Source organism: Monodelphis domestica, chromosome 2, assembly GCF_027887165.1.
Source record: "Monodelphis domestica isolate mMonDom1 chromosome 2, mMonDom1.pri, whole genome shotgun sequence".
Taxonomy (NCBI): Eukaryota; Metazoa; Chordata; class Mammalia; order Didelphimorphia; family Didelphidae; genus Monodelphis; species Monodelphis domestica.
In genome coordinates, this window is record NC_077228.1 from 494,433,518 (window position 1) to 494,449,737 (window position 16,220).

General features: G+C 37.9%; 1 protein-coding gene across 1 annotated transcript in view; it reads right to left on the reverse strand.

Annotated features, from left to right (window-relative positions):
* The window catches only part of RNF115 (ring finger protein 115), a 50,419-nt gene that overhangs the window by 19,114 nt on the left and 15,085 nt on the right, over window positions 1-16,220 (reverse strand). Inside the window, exons 2-3 of the mRNA XM_001363577.5 lie at window positions 5,208-5,266; window positions 392-449 (exon numbers count right to left, since the gene is read on the reverse strand). Of these exons, the coding sequence (XP_001363614.1) occupies window positions 392-449; window positions 5,208-5,266 (117 nt within the window). The remainder of the gene's footprint in view (window positions 1-391; window positions 450-5,207; window positions 5,267-16,220) is intronic.

Below are 16,220 nucleotides of genomic sequence, written 5' to 3' on the forward strand. Positions count from 1 at the left end.
TTCAAAACATTATTCTCATACCAGATAGGATATCCCAAAAGTCTTAGTGTGGCTTTAAAGCAATTAAAGTTAAAACTACACTAATATTTTTTTAAATACTCTGTATAACACAGAAAAAAAAATAAGACAGTAAGAAAATTAACAATTAAACCCAGACTGGTCTCTAATGGTATGTCTCAGGGCTAAGATACTCTCTTTGAAATGGAGTTTTTACTGAAATTCATGCAAAGCTCCAGCCACCTAAAGCCAAGTTTGGCTCTCAAACAGGCCATATCCTGCCTCTATTTTTCATTAACACACTGCTGTTTGCTCTACTATGAACTGAATTTTGGCTCAAGTTTTGATTCAGGCAAGCTGCTCAAGAAACTCCTACCATCAAAGTAAAACTTACCTCTGCAAACTGCGTAGAAGTGTTGTCGTCTATCCCGCTGCCACCACTATCTAAAAAACTAAGGGGAAACAAGAGTGAGTAGTGATCCCATTCCCAGAAATAAGTTCCTCTCCTAGAAGCTAAATATAGACTGGGACACATGAGAGCAAAAGCCTGATAAAGAAAAAAAATCACCACATGACAACCACAAAATAACAAGGAGCTGGAATGTTGGTTATTGTCAAAGAAAACAAACCAAACAAATTAATGTCAGTACAACAAACAGAAAAATCAATGTGAAGCCAAAGGATAAGGGGGAAGGGGGAAAATACATTGCCAAGCAATGCAATTTAAGTTTTCCTTTACACAAAATAGAGAAGGAAAAAAAAAACCCATTGCCCATGTCACATTCTCAACTATGTGCCACTAAAAACACCTGCTCACTAGTAGGGCAAACAAGATCTTGGGCAGCAATAATCAAGACTATGGCTGGAACTAACACTACTTAGAGTAGTTCATCCTACTCTATGACTGTCTAATCAACAGAGAAATTTTCATTCAAGTACTAATATCCATAATCCTTGGATCAAAGGAAAGGATGCACTGTGCATGCTGCAAAGGAAGCTGCCTAACACCTCTTTATTTTCCTGGCAAGAAATCACTAGCTGATACCACTGCTGAGTTTGTACCCCAAAGAGATAATAAGGAAAAAGACTTGTACAAGAATATTCATAGCCACGCTTTGTGGTGGCCAAAAATTGGAAAATGAGGGGATGCCCTTTGATTGGGGAATGGCTAAACAAATTGTGGTATATGTTGGTGATGGAGTACTATTGTGCTAAAAGGAATAATAAAGTGGAGGAATTCCATGGGGACTGGAACAACCTCCAGGAATTGACACAGCATGAAAGGAGCAAAACCAGGAGAACACTGTATACAGAGACTGATACACTGCGGCACAATCAAATGTAATGGACTTCTTTACTAGCAGCAATGCAATGATTCAGGACAATTCTGAGGGACTCATAAGTAAAAACACTATCCACATCCAGAGGAAGAACTGTGGGAGTAGATATATAAAAAAAAAAAGATTTGCTTGGTCACATGGTTCATTGGGGATATGAATGGGGATATAGATTCTAAACGATCACCCAATTGCAAACATTAATAATATGGAAATAGGTCTTGATCAACGATACATGTAAAACCCAGTAGAATTACTCATAGGCTAAGGGAGGGGAAAAGAGGAAAGGACGGAAAGAACATGAATCATAACCATGGGAAAATCTTCTAAATTAATTAATTAATTTTTTAAAAAAAATTTAAATCACTGGCTGGAAACAGCAGCTTCTTAAGATGACTTCTTCACAACATACATCCTCCATCAGTCAATCAGCCAGACAACCTGTACTTTCTATCCTCAAAGTTCTATCTGACCAAAACACCCAACCCACAGCTTCACTTTCAGCACTGCCACACCAAGCTCCATCAACTCCTAAGCTCACTAACAGGTCAGATTATACATAAAAGTGATGGACAAGAGCTGAAGCTTCCTAGGATACAATTTTTTATTTGCTGATTAGAAGCTGAAGAACATGCTTAGTCAACAACTTCATCAATATGGAATTTACTTCTCCTTAAAAAAAGTCTACATACTTTTTTTCCACAACCGGTCACCCACTCCTTGCTATTAACATCCCTCCCCAGTCCACCTCCTATCAGGAAGAAAAATCAGAGGCTCTTATTCTTATATAATGCTCATCAGTCTCAGCCCCTTCAAAAAGTCATTATCTGTCTTTTCCTTCCTTTCTTCAGGAAGTACTGCCCCAAAACCACTGCAAAGAGATGAGTCTTTATCACATACTTTTAAATAGACCTTTCTTTGAAAATAAATAATGTAATGAACAGGACTCAATAGTTTTAAGAACAGAACTTGCTGACTTACTAATAAGAGGTTAGCACCTAAAGATCTATCCCCTTATTGGGAGAGCAATGTCCAACATGCCAACCTTCCCTAGACACATGGCAAGTTTGAGTCAATGAAGCACCAGACTAGAAATATAAAATCATTACATGTTTTAATCACCAAATATAGAATATAAAAATACATATGAAATGCTACTTGACCACAGGAAAATGTCTTTCAAAAGTTAACGTACTTTAAGTATCCCACAGGCCCAATATCCCTGCACATCTCTAGTAAAAATGACTAAATTAATTTTCATGCCTCTCTGAAAATAAAACTGTATCAAGGGTTTCCCAAAAAATCTTAGTGAAGCTTCATGATTAAAACTGTAGTTGTTTTTTTTAAACATGGGATCTTTTTTTTTTTAACAATTATAAAGATCTTTCAAATGACTTTGTACAAAGCAAGGGTGTTTAAAAAGACAGGTTAGAGAAAGAAAAGGTCATTGCTGTTACCTAGTCAAATATTTACAAACGAGTAAGATCTGTGACCTTTAATCCATTCTTACTCCAAAAGCTTCCCAACCTAGAAAAAGGCCTTGTCTACAACAAATACAGATGCCTTTCTGGAGCCCCAATATCTGACATTTCAGCAGTTTTTGAGTACAGCAGTGACTGTAGTGCTTTACATTTCATTTACAATGTGAAAAATGGGAAGCATTGTAAAGTTAAGAGAAGACAGAGCCATAAGAATCAGAGAACTCTTGGGGGCAGCTGGGTGGCTCAGTGGATGGAGCACCAGGCCATGGGAGGTCCTGGTTCAAATCTGGCCTCAGACACTTCCCAGCTGTGTGACCCTGGGTAAGTCACTTAACCCCCAATGCCTAGCCCTTACCACTCTTCTGCCTTGGAGTCTCCAAGACAGAAGGTAAGGGTTTAAAAAAAAAAAAAGAATCAGAGAACTCTTCCTTTCACTTGTACTGTCATGCTAAACTCTGCTTTCACTGCCCTCTTTAGTGTGGACATTTGCCAATGAAGGTTTAAAAAATTAACTTAAATGTTTAAAAAAAAACTTGAAGCAATGAAGCCCACTTCCTAATAATATCATTAGTTGATATGGCTTTAATGCATGCAAGACACAAGTATCTGAAATAAGCATTGGATACATATGGCATACAAACAGCACGTCAGCCCAAGTTAACATGCTGCCCACACGCTTTGCTGACGTCATGCCAGAATGCAGGTTTAGTGCTGAAGCTGCTGCCTCAGAATTCTAGATATGGGAACAGTGAAACTGTAGATCTGTTCTAAATTGAACTCATGCATCAAATGGACAAAGGACAAGGTCAGAAGCTCTGATTTATTTAGGCACACAATCTCCACTCATTAGTTAAAACAAAACAACACCATACATACTGTAAGGTGGTAACTTCCCCTGGGTTTGGAGGGAGCTTTCAACTTTAATTTCTGCCAATAGCAACAGTAAGGGAATTAACAACTCTCATTAGCCCTGAGAGACATGTGTTATAGTAGTCTGTGAACTCGCCTCCAAGCCAGGAAGCTTTGAGTTCCAGTTCTGCCTTCAACACATCCAGATAGCATTACCCTGAAGATGTCTCAACCTCTCTTTGTGCTCAAGGTGACTCTCTCCAACTACAGGCTACAGAGAAGGTGGCAACTTGCTTTGTGGAACCAAGTGTCTTCATTAAGAGCTGCCTAGACCAGGAAGAAATCACAGAGCTGGTCCCCTGTACTATGAACCATCAAGAGCACAAATTAAGGTTCTTCAGGACTCCAAGGAAATAGGTTGGAATACACCATCTTGTTTACATACCTGGAGAGAGCCACTAATCCAACTATCTCATCATCAATGACTACTTTATCCTAAAATAACCAATTTCTAATTATGCTGAGTTTTAAAAGAGCATGTCCTTGAGACAATTTCACTCAAGGTGAAACAGTTCTATTAATATTTTTTTTTTAAAGTGCATGTTCCTAAGATATTAAAACCCTAAAAGACTGGCATTATTATTCCCCTTTCAATCAATTTCCACCTGGTCTACCACAGAAGGGCAGTGACCATTAAATAAACGTCTCCTCAAACTTAATTAGTCAACCCTTCTTTCAGGGATTAGAAATGGAAATTTCTTCCCCTGACCAAACTGGCATTAATTTGATCCCATTCTCAATGAAGCACACCTATAAGATATCAAAGGAAAACATTGCTTCTTCTTCAAAGTAAAGAGAACTCTGTTCTTCATAAATAAGGCTACCAAGAATACGTGAAGCTAGTTATCCTTGCCAGAAATTACTCACCCTTGATATAGCACAGTCACTTGGCTCTCAGACAACAGGACAGATTATCATAAATCTGAAAGCATGCTAGAACCATAGGAACTAAATGATAATCAACTCAAAACTCTAAATAGTGTAAAAATAAGGACTTCCCAGAAAATGCCATTTTCCTATGACTAGAGGAAAGGAAGGGAATAAGTATTTATATAGTACCTTCTATATGCCAGGCACTGTGCCAAACGTATTACAAATATTAGCTCATTAGATTCTCTTAAGAGCCCTATGAGGTAGATGCCATTTTCAATTCTATTTCACAGTTGAGGAAACTCAGGCAAACAGAGGTCAAGTGCCTTGCCCAGGGTCAAACAGCTACTAAGTGTCCGAGGATAGATTTGAGCTCAGGTCTTCTTGACTCCAGGCCTAGTGCTCTCTCCTGTGAGCCACCTAGCTGCCTCAAAACAATTGCTAACCCTTTCACCATTTCTCCCTTCCCCCCACCCATGCCATCCCTTTCACAAATACCCAAGTCTTTACTTAAAACAGTGAGAGAAACAAATTTACTCCAATTCATTCAACCAGTGTTGAGAAAGATAATTGACAATATGATGTCTGATTTATTCATGAGCTTGTACAATACCTGGAATCATCAGTCACTTCTTCAATAAAGCCTGATTCACATCTGGGGCAAATATACTCCTATAAAAGAAAGGAAATAAAAAAAGTCATTAGAGAGCTGAGTATGCAGGTTTAGACTGCAAACAACACAAAAGCTGATGCTGTGAAATCGTCTAAGTGCCCATCCATCTGTACTATGGTTTTTCTTTGTTGTACACTAGCAAATACTGGCATGTTTGGAGGATTCATGAACTGGTTTCATAGGTGCCCAAGTAGGTCTAGGCTGAAATCAGAAGAAATAGATGTAAACAATGTCAAAAGTGTTGAAATCCTTTTAAAACTGCTTCATTAGTTCAAAAATGTTTGCATTATATCTAGCTAAATGTTAATTACTTAGCTTCCTCCTCAAATCTAGCTCTTAATGAAAAATCTCTACAAGATAAATGAGCTTAGAAATAACACATTATAAAGTGGGAGAGAACAGAAACAGATGTACTACATATCATCATGAATACAGAGGGCACTAACCAGTGTTACTAAATTGGGAGAAGGCAGAGCTTTCCCATATTTCTGGTCTGTTTTGCTTTCTGATTCCTAGCACCTTAAAATAACATTTAGCAGTCTCATCTAGTCCAAAAAAAGTCCTAACTGGAAAGCACCACAATATCATGGATTTGGGGCTGGAATGGATCTTAAATGCAATCTAACGCAGCCTCAATTAACAGGTGACAAAACTGAGGCCCAGAGAGGTAAAGGAGACTTGAACCAAAGTTACCAAAGTAAGAAAAGGGGACAGGTAGGTCATACAGTCAATAGAGCAGCAGGCCTGCAAGTCAAGAGGACCTTGGTTCAAATATCACCTCAGACGTTTCCTAGCTGTATTATCCTAGGCAAGTCACTTAACCCAGTTTGCCTAAGTTTCCTCATCTGTCAAATGAAATAGGGAAGGAAATGGCAGACCACTCCAATATCTTTGCCAAAGGTCACAGAAGAATCTGAAACTACTGAACAACAACAAAAGGGGGTTAGGATGGAGAGAGAGCCCAGGCCTGTGGTTCCATTACTATAGAAAATTCCCTCTCCCAATACCAATGGATACCTGCTTGGAACCTCACAGTGTTAGAAAGCTGCCTAGGGAACTGAGAGATAAAGTGCTCTATCCCAGTGTCACATGCCAGCATGTGTTTAAGTGGGATTGAATTTAGATCCTCGGGACTCCAAAGACAGTTCTTTAATGCTGTCACTCAGAGAACAAGCATAATCTCTATTTCACTGAGAGAAAAACAGAGGGTAGAAAACTGATCCTGAATTAAGGATAGAATAGAATATAGAACTCAAGATTGGCCCTGAGCCTACATTCCCTAAAAAGGATTACAGACTCTACAAGCAATTAATTGGCTACTGAGAGGCTACTCTTCTAGTCAGTTCGATTCTGATGTGGATAAAGCATTTTCTAGTTTTCAACTTAAACCCTACACTGTGGCTTTCCTTGCTACTTTATAACTCCATATTTACTAGAAGGAAGTAGATATTTCTTTTCTTTTCTTTTATTTATCTGGGGTTTTTTTTGTTTATTTATGTTTAAGTTTTTTTCCACAGTTAGCATGCTTCATGTTCTTTCTCTTCCCCATCCTGAAGCCAACAAACAATTCCAATGAGTTATATATGTATTACCAAGTAGATATCTCTTTCCCTCAAATTGGCCTGCCTTTTTGTAGTAGAAAACAGAGCTGACTGTGACAAATACGGAGCCTTAAACTGGAGCTGGCCCCTCCTACGGGCAGCACCACAGAAAGCTGAAAGACCCTATGGAATTTACAGGCTGTTCACACTATGATTATCAGAGTCAAAAGGAGAAAACTCCTCTCTCAAACACTGCAATGTGAGCAGGCCTTAGAGCAGAGTAGAACATCTCAGTCCTTAGAACCTCAACCAGCATTTTACAAGTCTAGAAAGCCAAAATAAATCCAGAAAAACTGCAACTATTAGATCTCAAAGCCATCTCTGCAGTTCCACTTCCCCTTCTGATTTCATGTGCCCAAGACAATTACTAACTCTTCTCCATTTCAACATCTCTTAGGGTCTTTCTGCTGCCCCTTACCACTTCAGGAGGTTTAATCATCACATCAGTTTTTGAAACATTAAAAGACAAGAGGCTGTCCACTCTGCCAAAATCCCTAGGGATCTTCAAGGAAAAAAAGGGAATGATTAGTGATGACTTTGTACCTTTGGGGATAATAATTCACTACAAAACAGCTTCAAACTCCATATGCCTCAAAATAAGATGGAAGAAGCAACCATTTTGTTATTTTTGCAGGAAATCCACCCCACCAAGGTCCTACTCCAATACTTTATTGTGGCTTAGAATAGAGGTGAACCTGACTTTGGTGCACAGGCATTGGCAGATTCCATTAAAAAGAAAAGGTTGGAGTTGAGGTATGGTGACAGGCCATGTGATACTTCTCCTCCTCCAAGGATCAGCCCAGCTCATTTCAGAAAAGTTCCTCATTAGAAAGCTGGGTAACTTAATGCAACTACTGATCAAGCCCATGTCTGGAGGAAGAAAGTTGTACTATGCATTTGTGAAGAGCCTTGAACAAAAATTCACAGATCCTCTACAGACAATCATCTCAAGGTCATACAGAAATCAAACCTAGGTTCTCTTCCTTCTGGGCCTTGGGCATTCACATTCACATCACTGTCACGTTACAAGGAATGTTCAGAATTTCAAGAACAAGATCCCATCTAATACTCCAAAAAAATTACAAATGAAAGATAATCTCTTCTTGGAAAAAAACATTTGGATTAGTTATTGATAGTTGTTAGCAAGTTGAATCTTTTTTCTAAAGCCTCTAATGCAGAGGTCCCCAAACTGTGATCACCTGAGGCCATTTATCCAGCCCCCACCACACTTCCAGAAGGGGCACCTCTTTCATCGATGGTCAGTGAGAGGAGCACTGTATGTGGCAGTGCCGCAAAGCATGGCGTCACTCACATACAATACTAGTTCTGGTGGCATAATCCTTTGCGTGGTGCCTTGTTCTGAGAGTAAATGAATGAGAACAAGGTGCCACACAAAGGATTATGTGGCTGCACAACAGAAGATGTCAGCATGGTGAATGGTGATCTGGGGGAGGGGATTCCACACTGTGTATGCTGCTGCCTGGTATAGTGGTGGTGGTGATGAGCCTGTGCAAGATGTGACAGGCCCATCACGGTCAGCGCTGCAGCCTCCACTATCCCAGACAGCAGTATACAAATTTGTTCATAGTTTTTTGTTGGGTTTTTTTTTAATAGTCCAGCCCTCCAACAATCTGAGGGACAGTGAATAGCCCTCTGTGTAAAGAGTTTGGAGATCCCTGCTCTAATGCATCTAACATGTTGGGTAGTGAATAAAAATTAAGTGTATTATGTGACTGAGTGTTAGGAGTAAAAAGAAAGGTAAAAGACAATCTTTGCTCTCAAGGATCTCATAGCCTAATGATGGAGATAAGACGCAAACAACTAGGTACAAGCAAGCTACATACAGGACAAAAGTTGAAAATAATTAATAGAGGGAAGCATTAGAATGAAGAGAAATTGGGAAAGGCTTGATAGAGAAGGTGGAATTTTATCTGGGACTTGAAGAAAGCTAGAAGGCAGAAATTGAGGAGGGAGCTTATTCCGTGCATGGAGGACACCAAGTGAAAACGCTTGAGTCGGGAGACAGTGTCTTCTACAAGGCACAGCAAAGAGGTCAGGGTCAATGTATCTCAGTACCTGGAGAAGTATAAGAAGACTGGGAAGATTGGGGGGGGGGGGGGGAGACAGACACATACAAAGTTCTAAAGGGCTTCAAAGGTCTGAGAATGTTATACTTGATTCTGGAGGTGATAGAGAGCCCCTAGAGTTTACAGAGCAAAAGGTGGGGAATAACATGGTCAGCCCTCCTCTCCGCAGGAAGTTCACTCTGCCAGCTGAGTAGATTGAACTGGAGTAGGAAGAGACTCATAGCAACCAGCTAGCAGGTTCTTGGAGTAGTTCGATGTGGTGGCAGTGTCAGAAGACAGAGGGAGCATTTAGGAGATGTTATATAGGTAAAGTTGACAGGTCTTGGCAACAGACTAGATATGGGAGTTTCAGTAAGGAGTCAAGGATAGCACCTGAGTTACAAACCTGAGAGACTGGGAGAATGGTGATACCCTCCAACATGTTACATTTAAGATCTCTATGGGACATTTAAATACATACAAATAAAAATAATTAGAATATTCCCACCTTTTGAACTAGAATTCCACTACTAAGAGAAGTCATTAATAAGAGAAAAGCTCTTTATACACCAAAGATATTTACAGCAGCACTTTTTTTGGTAGCAAAGAATTGGAAATAAAATAGCTGCTCACCAGTCAGAGGAATGAATGGCTAAACAAACTGTAGGTACATGAATACAACAGAATATTATTGTGCTATAAAACAAAAAAGGAATACAAAGAAGGCATGGAAAGACTATATGAACTGATGCAGAGTGAAATAAACAGAACAAAGTAATGACAACAATATAAAGAACACCATCACAAAATAATAAAAAATAATTCCTTCTCTATTCTATACTGTATATCAAAAACATTCTCTTGTGAGGTATCCATCAAATTCAGAATTAAATTTTAAACTACACATACTATACATATGTGTATATATAGTATTCATATATAGTTTTTACCTTAATTCAAAATTATATTTAAAGTTTACATATATTAATATTTACTAGTATAGGTTAGCCTGGTTACTTTGCATCACCTTAAAAGTAAGAAATATTCAGCACTCACTAACACTAGAAAAAGAAGTATACCTCTTGGATTTAATTATTTCATTTTCCTTTTCCTCTTGTTTCATAAGATATAGAACTATGAAAGTCTGAGTTGTTGGCAAAGCAGGAAAGCAGGCTGAGTCATGATCCAACTGAAGTAATGTCCCACAAAGGGAAACACTTCTGAACTCTATGCATATTTATATCCATTCCTACTATTCAATCTGAATTCCTCATTGATATCATTACCACTTATACCCTGACCTCAAAGTGTTAGGTCTGCTCTCAGTTATTGATTCAGTGATGGCACTTTATGAACAGGAACTACAAAAGTCACTAAATCAATGGAGAACCCACCTATTTTCTGTCCAGTTAGTACAGTGATTTAAGATTAAATCATTGTACTAAATAACAACAGTACATTTATACAACTCATACTGGCTTCAAGTATCAGTTGGTAAAATTATACAGAAATAATTACTCATGAACTACTTAAATAGGTGAATCAGAGGCAAAATATTTTATATGCCATCATAACTCAGAATTAGATATGTCATCATTTAATAACTATTCCTTTTCCTCTTATTCTCTAAGACTAAATCTCCAGACTTAAAACTTTAATTCTCTTTTTTTATTGTACATTTGAAAAAAATAAGCATTTTGATAAACAAAGAATAGATTTTTAATAAGTTATTTTCTTGTTGCATATAGTTGTGTTTTTTTTTTTTAAGTACAAGCTAAAATTCTAAAATATAATTTTATTGCAGCAGCTGGGTGGCTCAGTGGATTGAGAGCCAGGCCAAGAGATGGGAGGTCCTAGGTTCAAATCGGGCCTCAGACACTTCCTTGCTGTGTGACTCTGGGCAAGTCACTTCACCCCCACTGCCTAGTCCTTACCACTCTTCTGCCCTGGAACTAATACATAGTATCAATTTTAAGATGGAAGGTTTTAATAAAATATATTTTTATTCTGTTAAATATCTCCCAATTGCATGTAAATTTGACATTTTAAAAAATTTTGAGTTCCAAATTCTACCTTTCACTCTCACTCCATCATCCCTTAAGAAGGCAAGCAATATGCCAATTATTCATGTGAAGTTAAGTATGTGTAAATTTTAATATGATAGTAACAAAACTGCCCTAATAAACTATATCTCTTTCTGAATATCCATTTGCTCTTTTCTGATTTTGAAGTTTTTCAGATTATTTTTGCATTCCCCAAACATTTTGAAAACATCATCAACATATGTATAAATTATATCACATTTAATAATACTGATAATTCAATATATTGTGAAATTTACATTAAAATAGACATCTAAAAATTTGATTAAGATTAAGTATTCTGAAAACATTTTATTAGGTCCAAAAAACCTTTTGCTCTCATTAAAAATATTAATATTTTTAGTGAAAGCAATAGCACAATAAAAAACTTTTTGCTCTCACTGAAAAGAGGAAATATGCTTGGCTTAACTCTTTAAAAAACAGATTCTAGGCCAAAAATTGGAAAACGAGGGGATGCCCATCAATTGGGGAATGGCTGAACAAATTGTGGTATATGTTGGTGATGGAATACTACTATTGTGCTAAAAGGAATAATAAAGTGGAGGAATTCCATGGAGACTGGAACGACCTCCAGGAAGTGATGCAGAGCGAGAGGAGCAGAACCAGGAGAACATTGTACACAGAGACTAATACACTGTGGTATAACCGAACGTAATGGACTTCTCCATTAGTGGTAGTGTAATGTCCCTGAACAATCTGCAGGGATCTAGGAGAAAAAACACTATCCATAAGCAAAGGACAAACTGAGGGAGTAGAAACACCGAGGAAAAGCAACTGCCTGACTACAATGGCTGAGGGGAGACTCTAAATGAACACCCTAATGCAAATACTAACAACATGGCAATGGGTTCGAATCAAGAACACGTGTGATACCCAGTGGAATCACACGTCGGCTATGGGGGGTGGGAGGGAGGAAAAGAAAATGATCTTTGTCTTTAATGAATAATGCATGGAAATGATCAAATAAAATACTATTAAAAAAAAAAAAACAGATTCTAAAGTCTGATTTGAGTACTTTGCCCCTTGTCCTTTTCTTAATCTTGCCTTGCCAAGCCACAAGCAACCTTAGATTACCCCAACAGTCAGTAGTCTTCAATCCTATTCATATGTTGCCACATAAGGCTGGAGGGAGGAAAAAATCCTTTGCAGACTGGGTCCACTATAAATGTATAATATATAATGTCAAATGGACCCTCCTGACTGCAGCAAGGCACTTTTACAATACCTTAATCAATTGGCCTTTACAGAAACTTTTCTAAACTTTTTTTCAATCTTCCTTACTCCTCTTTTGCCCACTTTCTAAACTGAAAACTTTGCATCGTTTTTCACTGACAAAATTAAAGCAAGTGCCCAGAGCTTCCTTTTATCATTTCTTCATCTCACACCACTCAGATACCTTACCCAATATCTCTGCTTTCACGCCTACCTTATGTGAAAAATCAGGTTCTTACCAAAGCAAACCCCTCTCTACATTCACACTCATTACATCCCATATTGTCTAGGAGACTGACCTCTTAATTATACTCATTCTCCCACTGGTCTTCAATCTTTCCCCACCTACTTGCCTGCTTCTCTGCTATCTAAACACTCTCATATCTCTCCTATTCTTAAGAAGCTTTCACTTGTTCTATCCATCATTGCTAGCTATCTTTCCTTTCTTTCTTGGTTAAACTTCTTGAGAAGACCATCTATAATTGGTGCCTCCATATCCTTTAGTACTTATTTTCTTAATTCCCTGCAGTCTGGCTGTCAACCTTTCATTCAAATGAAATTGCTCCTTCTAAAGTTTACCAGATTTGTTTTTATTCTTATAGTCAAGGAAAAGAAAAACCTGCATTGGTCATATACAAAAGATGTGTATTTGAGTGTGTGAATCACTCTGTACTCATCAAGTCTTTCACTTCTATCAGGAAGTAAGGTTAACACATTTCATCATTAGTCCTCTGGAATCATGGTTAATTATTATAGCAATGAGATGCTAATTCTTTCCAAGTTGGTTCATTTTATTATAGTCACTGTACAAATTTTTCTGGTTATATTCACTTCACTCTGCATCACTTCATGCAAGTCAATCCAAGTTTCTCTGAAACTAACTTCTATCATTTCTTATACACCACAACAGTATACTATTATACTGCCACCTTAAAAAAAAAAAGTTCTAAATATTTGTGGAACTCTTGGAGTGAATGTCACTCTTAATCAACCCTCCCTCTAATTCTTCCTTCTCCTCTTTCTCTATTTCTATTGAGTGAAATGTATTTCTGTGCCAAACTCTGCATGTGTAGGTTTATTCTTCCCCTTTTTGACCAGTTCAGATGAGAGTGAGGTTCCCGTCAGTTGCTCCTCCCACTCCTTCCTGCTTGTTTGAATACACATCAGAGTATCTTGATTTCGTGAAAAAATTTTCCCTATTTTATCCTTCTCCATTATATATTCCTCTTCTCTGCTCTCTCCATTCTTCTTTTTAAAATCATCAAGATCAAATGGAATCATTCCCAAGTCTTTTGTCTAATTAGACTTCTTCTATGATCCCTGACTATTAATAGGGTTCAGAGGGAACACATGTATTTCCCCATAACTGATCTTAAGCAGTTTGTTCTTGTTTAGTCCCTTATTATTGTTCGTTCATATTTACCTTTTTTTCTGTTGTTTTTTTAAAATCCTTACCTTCTGTCTTAGAATCAATACTATGTATTGGTTCTAATGTAGAAGAGTGGTAAGGGCTAGGCAATGGGGGTTAAGTGACTTGCCCAGAGTCACACAGCTAGTAAGTATCTGAGACCAAATTTGAACCTAGGACTTCCTATCTCTAGGCCTGGCTATCAATCCACTGAGCTACCTAGCTGCTCCCATGTTTTTCTTAACTCCTGTGTTTAAATTTCAAAGTTTCTAGGTAGTTCTGGTCTTTTCATTAGAAATGTTTGAAAGTCCTCGGTTTCATTAAGGATTCATTTTTTTCTCCAAATGATTATGTTCAGTTTTGCTGGGTAAGTTATTCTTAGCCATAAAGTTGCCTTCTGAAATGCCATATTCCAAGCTCTCTGCTCCTCAGTAGTGATGGCTGCTAAATCATGTGTGATCCTAACTGCGGCTCCTTGGCACTTCAATTCTTTCTTTCTGGCTACTTGCAACATTTTTTTATTTGACCTGGAAGTTCAAACTAAGGGAACCTAGGAGTTTTCATTTTCCTTTTACCCTCTGGTTCTAAGAGATCTGTAAGTTAATAAGCATTTTCTATGTGTCAGACATTGTGCTAAATGCTAGGGATTCAGAAAAGAAAAAGGCAAAAAACTAATCCTTGCTTCTCAAGGAACTCACAATCTAATGGGTGAAATAATAAGCAAATAAATATGTACAAACAAGCTACACAGAGGAGAACTAGTTAATTTAGACAGGAAAAATAGGAAACAGGGAAGTCATGAGGAAAAGTTTCTTTAGAAGATGAAATTTTATCTGAACCTTGTGCATAGTTTTAAATCTTCTTGAAAGATGTCTAATATCTCTTAATATCTTATTGGTCATGGCATTCAGGTAGTCCAATAATTCTTAAAGTTTTTTTCTCCTCAATCTGTTTTCTAAGTAAGGTGGTTTATGATGAGAGATCTTACATTTTCTTATACTTTTTCAATATTTTGTCTTTGTTTTAAAATTTCTTAATATCTCATATAGATACTTTTCCATTTGGTCCATTAAGTCCAAATGGTTCCATTTCCAATTATCAGGGAGTTTGTTGCTTGGGTTGCTTTTGTACTTCTTGTGCCAAGCTATTAATTCTTTTCTAATCCTTTCTTCCATAGCACTTTCTTTTCCAAAATTTTTCCTCTAGTCTTCTCATTTCATTAATAAAAACATTCCCCTGTATGAATCTTGAGACCTCCTTTTGCCTGGATACATAGCCTCTTTCTTGTACCAGATTGTTCTTCAAGGTGTCCTCTTGGCCACATTCTGTTCCCCAGTGAGCACTGACTGTCCTCCCTATGCTGACCTGGGATGGGAAAATGACTCACTCTAACATTTTCTTGGATTTCCATATCAGGATAGGATCTTATGCAATTTCTAGATCTGGCTAAAGGAATTGCAAGGGTGAGGGTAGGCAGACTAAAAGTATTCTTCCTTCCATTTGGCTTGGCTTATTTATTAGATCTTAAAGGCCTTTTCTCAATTCTCATCTTTCTTTTTCTAAACCCTTCCTTTCTGGTTTAGAATACAAGTATGGGTTCTAGGACAGAGGAATAGTAGGGTTGGATAACTAGAGTTAAGTGACTTGTCCAGGGTCACACAGCTAGAATGTACCTGAGCCATACCTTCAATCTCCAGGCCTGACTCTAGAGAGCCACTCCACTGAGTCACCTAAGAGTGCCCCAGTTCTCATCCTTCTTGACCTCTCTGCAGCTTGACACTGTTAAACAATCTCTTCTCCTTGATACTTTCATCTAGATGTTTGTGGTCCTGGTTTTCTTCCTACTTGTCTTAAGTCTCCAGGAAGAGAAAGTGAGAGGATAGATATGGCTGAAGTTGTCAAATGCTATTAAACCAAACAGAGAAATCACTGGAATACAGGACCACTCCTTTCTTCCCAAAGTTCTGAAGGCAAGTAAGGGTGACATAATTCAGACTTCTCACTTATGAAAGGGTTAAAGAGCCAAGCCAAGACACTCTTCTGTAAGACCATCCAAAGGAAAAGGGAATGATGTCAACAAAGTAGTGCCAACAAACATAAGGAAGTCACAGGAAACAATGCTTCTGCCTCTGGAGATACAGCCTGACAACTGCAGCTACCACATCTTATGAAGACTCCCCCCAAAATTCTTGTCAACAAATACCTAGCATTGTCAAATGGCTCATTACCAAAAACTAAAGTGACGTTATTCATTGATTTAACATTTAAAAAGAAGCATTTCTCACTGTGCTTTTACTGTGGTATCCAAACCTTTTCATCTGACTTACAACTGAAATTTTCGCTCATAAGAATGTGAACTCTTGAAAAGCTGGGGCTATCTTACTTTTCTGATTGTATTCCTAAAACTTAGCAGACAGCAAATGCTTAATAAATGCTTTGTTCATTTGAGAGAGAGAGTGAGAGAGAAAGAGAATGAGAGAGATCTCCAGTAACTCTAAAGAAAGCAGTATGTATGTGTGTTGAAGGGTTCAAGAATAACAAAGAAGCTGAGAATCTGGAACACT